We start from the raw sequence: 6810 nt of genomic DNA on the forward strand, positions 1-6810 counted from the left end.
TGTTGGTGCTTGATCAAGGCAGGCTAGTCTTATCATATTTTATACCTTTACACCCACAGTGCCTGGAGCATCCACTTGGACTCAAGCCGGTGTCTCATCAGCCAAGGTCGAGTCGCCTGGAGGACGGTGTTCTGTTGCGAGACGCAGAAACATCCAATGATTCAAGATTACAACATTGACAGTACAGGTTTGTGCATCAGCAGATGTTTTATTTTATCATGCAAGTAAGGACATGTTAGCATGGCCAAAACAATCACCGGTAGAAGGTACTTTCAGGTGTCTGAAATGGGGTTCAAGTCCCTGCGGTGATAGAAGGCTTAATGTTTTACAGCATGTCCTGCTTGTGTGTTTATTACATGAAATGTTATCATTTCATAATATCAAGTCATAATAGTACCCGAAAGCACAAACTATTTGTAATTGCAACATATAACACTTGGTTCAGAGTTCTCTTTTACAGTACGCTTTTGGACAAACTATTTTTAATTGCAACATATAACACTTGATTCAGAGTTCTCTTTCACTGTACGCTTTGCACAATCCCAGGCGCGAACCGTGGACCTCTCGTGGATGTCAGATGTACGCTTTGCACAATCCCAGGCTCGAACTCTGAACCTCTCGTGGATGTCAGATTTAATGAGATGTAAATTTGAACACAGGTATGCAACTCTGGTGACCTTGGACACTCCCATATGCTAATCTGGCCAACGGAGACCGAGCGGAGAACCTCCGCCAATCGCCTCGCGCGGGAAAAGCACTACTGTACGGCTCAACGTTAGAGTAAGGGATAAACCCTCACCAGGCGCATCTCTTCCACTACAGTGAACGGCAGAGTGACTGATGTTAGTTTGCCTCAAACTTTACCCTTTTACCTGCTTTTTTACTAACACTAACATTACAAGGATGTCCAGAACATCGAGATGAACCTGTGTAGTTTATGGCTGCTCCAACAGTAGTGGCAACATAAAAAATAAATAAATACGCAATGTCAAAATATCCACCACGGTGGCTGAGACCAGAGCCATTGAGTAATGGTTGAGACAAAGCAGTGAAAGTTCCTGAAAGATACATAATTTCAGTCTTACCCAATACCCAATCTTTCTGTTTTATGAACACAAGGCTGCTGTATTTTATACCTCATACTAAGCATTTAAAGTATGAGGTATAAAGTACAGCAGCCTTGTGTTAATAAAACAGAAAGATTTGTTATTGGGTAAGACTGGCGTTATGTATCTTTCACTGCTTCGTCTCAACCATTACTCAATGGCTCTGGTCTCAGCCACCGCGGTGGATATTAGACATTGCGTTTTTTTTTTTTTTTATGTTGCCACTACTGTTGGAGCAGCCATAAACTACACACAGGTTCATATCGATGTTCTGGGCATCTTTGTAATGTTAGTGTTAGTAAAAAAGCAGGTAAAGGAGTAAAGTTTGAGGCAAACTAACATCAGTCACTCTGCCGTTCACTGTAGTGGAAGAGGTGCGCCTGGTGAGGGTTTAAACCCCGCAGCTACGTCGAGTCCGCCTACAGGAAATACGTAGGCTGCGACCATGAGACCCGCTACGGAATCGGTCTATATCAGAACACCTCTAAGCATACATTTGTGCTAAACATTACAGTTCCTACATATCGCCCTATATGGCTTTTTAGTATTGGTTCAACATATATAAGTTACATCTCTGATACCTCTCTCTTTTCTGCAGAGAGGGGCCCTGGCTTCCTGTCAGTTTCAACTGCCTCGCTAGTACATGTCTGTGCATCTACTTCCTGTCTCATGCGACACAGGCAGCTGCTGTGACCTAACCCGCGACCCTGGTTCGGCCACTCAGCTTGCTGGGGGGGTGGAGGGGGCGCCATGGATGCTGGATGATTCGGGGGAAATGATTTGTTGATCCCGTCATCGTAAGCCCATCTCGGCCCACTCTGGGGACGATATGCTGCTCCATCTATGGTCCCACGAGTCATCTCGTGAGCTGAGTAGCGGGAGGAATCCCCCCCCCCCCGCGTCTCTCTCTGTACGCTCCTTTACGTCGGAGGTGGCTTGTAGGTCTTTCTGGCTGTGACACACGGGGTTACTTCTGATGCCGGGGCCTGTCTGCCCTGGTTCTCAACAATTACGTGCACACATACGTGTTTCTCTAATAATGTTGTGGCCACGTGCACACGTACACGTGTACAAATGAGAACCTTCACTTTCAGAAATGCAAGCTATATAGATACTATTAATTAACTGGCTACGGTTATTTCTTTATGCTCTTAACCGGGGTTCATCGACTCCATGTTGGCTTCTGGTGGATATTTTTGTCAAAATGTATTTTTTTACAACATGAGCAGACAAGAATATTACCAGAACACACATAAAGAGATAGAACCTGCTAGTGACCATAACAGGTCTGTAACTCTGAGAGTGTACAAAATACAAATGGAACCAAATGGATCCGTTTGTACACTCTCCGAGTTATGGGGGTCCTTGCGAAGTGGTTTGAGAACCACTGTCTACTGTACTACATACTGTCTGAAGAAAACCTGGAGACTTTCTGTAAATTTGGTCTTAGAACATTATAATGTCTTTGCCACAGACATATCGATGACCCCTGCTCTTAACATTTTGTGCCTTATGATAAAACACCTTGTTTTGTGTGTGTTGTACAGTCTGACTACAGATATGACAGTGAGAGTTAACAGCCCTGTCACGGACAGGAAATCTTGCTCTCCGCTGCTGGTGACAAAGCATATAAACAGAAGAGACATAACTCTGTTATCAGAGACAGAAGACGTATTAGACATAGTGGGCGCCTCCACCCCTTAACCCTTATCCCTAAACCTATTTGCCATTTTTTTTAGGCTACTATTTAAAAAAACCTTTTAAAATAGTTCAAATAGCTGATCTACAAGCTCACAACCTGTAGATGTAGATCGGCTAGTTGAACTATTTTAAAAGCATTTTCAAAATAGTAAAAAAGGGCAAAAAAGTTTAGGGATAAGGGTGGCGCAAGATGGAGCCCAGTGTGTCTATTTTACGTCATGTTGATGTACGATGATATGCTTTAGCTATTGAAAAATAGCAGATCTACAAGCTCGTAGCGCGCCACCGAGTGGCGTGCTACGAGCTTGTAGGTCTGCTATTTTTGAAAAATCGACGGACATAGAAACATAGCTTTTTCAGAAAACTGTCAGGATGTAGAAGACATCTTTTGAATCTGATCTCAGGTCAAAATGGGTTAACATACGAATCGACCATTACTGTCATTCATACAGTAAATGCATAAAAGCATATATAAACCCAGGAAAATGGCATACATTAAGCATGTTGTTCTTAACTAACTTAACTCTGAACTGCAGTAACCCTCCCCAACCCTATAACCTTCTGTCACTACACATTGTTATCTTCCTTGTTGCCCGGCTCCTCCTCGCTTGTGAAACAATCACACGCACGCACGCACGCACACACACACACACACACACACGCACGCGCACACACACACACACACACACACACACACACACACACACACACACACACACACACACACACACATGCTGTATAAGGTAACAATTTATAAAGCGACGCAGAAATGAGTGCAGGTGATGAAGGAAACACATATTGGGCTTATTAAAGGTTCTCATCTAAAATAAAAAACAAGAAGTTTAATAGTTGAACATATAGTAATCAAACACATGTAAGAGAAGACAAGACAATTGAGAGTGTGAGCGCGTTTGTTCATATATACTGAATTACCACCACTTTCTCCAGTCCGGAAATGGCAGTTGACTAAATGATGATAGTTCTGATTTTTAGGTTTCTAAACTATAGCTGCCGCAGAGGATGTGTCCAATGAGAATTCTGTTACCACATTGTCTAACCCTCAGACCATAGATATGCATGGACACTTTTGCTTGCCTCAGTTTTCCTTGCCTTGTTACAGAGTTATTGAAGAAATACTTTAAAATTGGCAACCATTTTGTTATGTAAATTAGAAGGTCAAAAACCTTTCTGATTCACCCTTGAATTATGTGAAATGGCCTGCATGGTTCCTCACTTTTACCCCGAAATGCCTCTAACCTCCTTATAGCCAATAATTATCTACTTATATGTAACCCGTTCTCAACAGTGATATCAAAGTACATCATCATCATCATCATCATCATCATCATACTAAAATTCAGCGAATGTCTGTCTGTCTGTCTGTCTGAATGTCCCTGACAGCGCTTTATCTCAACATTGGCTGGCCCAATCACTCCCACTTTTCACACAGGCATGGACCATAATTATATGGAGGTCTTAATGGAGCCCTTTTTCCAATTTAACACATTAATGATTTATAATTTATAATGAATTTATTAGTGGATTAAAAAATGCAAAAATGGGTATTGTACTGTCAATATGACATGAATATGAATGCAAAGTAGCGGTCCATGTGTGGACAGGCTACCTGTCGCCGTTGTGCATGGTGAGATGTGTGCAAACCGTGTAGTTTATCAGGAGAAGAATACCAAAGGATGCAAGATTTATTACTGAATTAAAAACGCTCCGGGCGCAGTACCCCCCCACGGCCACAAGAGGGGGGCAAATATCTCACAACGGGTAAGGGCTAGTTAGTAGTAATGGATGAATTCATGAAAGAGGTGGCTTTGAGACGACAAGCTTGGTTATGAAGCCTCACACACACACACACACACACACACACACACACACACACACACACACACACACACACAGGACTCAAGTTAACATTTAGACATCAATGCAGATCAAACTGTTTTCATTCTCCATTATTGCATGTGCCAGTTCAACAGTAAATCTGAAAGGTTGTGATTCTCTGGGGCAGAATGTATTTTTTCCCCTAGCAATGCTGATTAAATAGAAGGAACGTCACTTTAACCACTTTTTCAAATTAGATAGCAAGCAAATCTACAAGATCACACAGAGTCACAGACAAACATGAAATGCCATTGACAATGAATGGCCAGTTTTACTTATTATAGCATTCACACAATGCCACTCCAATTGTAACAATCGCCCTTTGTGTTTGTGTCTTAAGGCAAATTATTAGGATTATAGTTTATATTATTTATATAGAGATGCAGCAAATGTGTATTATCAAACAAACGGTGTACACTTAAATCAAAGCACTTGGTAGAGTGCGTCTGTCCCTGTCGCTCTCCCTATAGGTACCATAAAGAAATAAACAGGTAAACAAACTGAAATCAACAAACAATTCTCTTTCAAAACCCCTCCCTCCCCAAACAAGTCCCGAGGCTCCCTGTAGCGTCCTGCGCCACAACGTTTACAACAAACAAACAAAACAATCAACAACGCGCCCAAAGGCAAGTGTGCAAAATCGCGCTTTGTAGAATTAAAAAAATAATAAAGTCCGTGTCCTCTTCCTTAATTGAACGCGGCGCGCCCGCGATAGTCTTTAGCAGTTCCTTAGCCAAAACAAAGAGCTCGTCCGTTCTGATTCACTAAACAAATGGTGTACTCCAACAGAAAGCTTTTAGGTTCGATCTCACCGGTATGTAGTTAGACAATTCAGCGGGTACTTAATTCCCCGACGGTCCCGACAGTTCTGTAGTTAATGCAGATAGCGCGATCAAACTTCGTTCATTAATCCGACTGCTACCTGGCGCTCCTCTTCCCGTGTAGACCTACACACTCATTCCCATTTTTCCCCCGTGTCATATAGGATATTTTTGTTGCCGCATGCAGTAGGGCCTGATATGTATGCACTTAATTTAGGAGAGAATATCGCAACTGTTCTTGACTAATATAAACCCAGCGAACAACTTGGGAACTGTGAACAATTCTCTATCCGGGGCGAAATACCCGAAAATGAATACGCCCTTTTAAAAATGGCCGCTACTTCAAACATGGCTCGATTTTCTAAACCATTGGAGCTACAGATTTTCTGAGGTGCTCAAAATGTTCAGAATACTCATGTTTGTTGAATCCATGGCCGAGACAGCAACCCTCATCATAGTGGCCAAATCCAATATCATCTAAACTTTAGATGGTTCCGTTATGACTGCATGCTGTAGTATAGCATTATCTAATAGAAAAGTGTCTGAAAAAAACTCTTTAAAGAAAATGTGGGTGGCTCTTAAAAGAGCCTTTGGGTTGTTGGTAGATTAGATCAAGTCAGCGTTATTAACCTCCGAAGCCGTACAGAGTGCGTCCCTGTCTCTTCAGAGCATAGACGACATCCATGGCGGTCACGGTCTTTCTCTTGGCGTGCTCTGTGTAGGTGACGGCATCACGGATCACGTTCTCCAGGAACACCTTGAGGACACCACGGGTCTCCTCGTAGATCAGACCGGAGATACGCTTCACTCCGCCACGGCGAGCCAGACGGCGGATGGCGGGCTTGGTGATTCCCTGGATGTTATCACGAAGAACCTTGCGATGACGCTTGGCGCCTCCTTTTCCAAGACCTTTTCCTCCCTTGCTTTATATACTTTATTGAGAAATTATTCAGGTTTACAATTCATGCAGAATTACATATATACATAAGTTACATTAATAAATAAATAAGTCAATCAATGCATTTCAATACAAAAGTGTGTTTTTTTTTTTTTTTTTACAATGTTAATAGGTGCCATGGTGTCAGTTTCTTTTTTCGTGTGTCAAAAGTTCTTTGTCTTTTTAGCTCCGTTTGGATCTGTTTGAAGACCACCTCTCCCGAGATGGCCTCCTGGTGAATTGTCATGGCACACCTGGTTGTCCACAGTTTGTTTACCACGGTGCAAACAATAGTCCAGTAAAAGTCCTGTTCCAGGGCAGACATTCTTTCATCGAACACCCCATACAT

General features: G+C 42.4%; 1 protein-coding gene across 1 annotated transcript; it reads right to left on the bottom strand.

The window, feature by feature from the left end:
- Nucleotides 1-6149: 6149 nt before the first annotated feature.
- Nucleotides 6150-6810, bottom strand: LOC308325392 (histone H4-like; the record flags this gene model as incomplete). Its single annotated transcript, XM_080777879.1, has 2 exons — nt 6150-6447; nt 6716-6810. The coding sequence occupies 2 exons, from the start codon at nt 6808-6810 to the stop codon at nt 6150-6152; spliced, it is 393 nt and encodes a 130-aa protein (XP_080634005.1).

Source organism: Protomyctophum bolini (assembly GCF_963924005.1).
Source record: "Protomyctophum bolini genome assembly, chromosome: 12".
NCBI classification, from domain to species: domain Eukaryota; kingdom Metazoa; phylum Chordata; class Actinopteri; order Myctophiformes; family Myctophidae; genus Protomyctophum; species Protomyctophum bolini.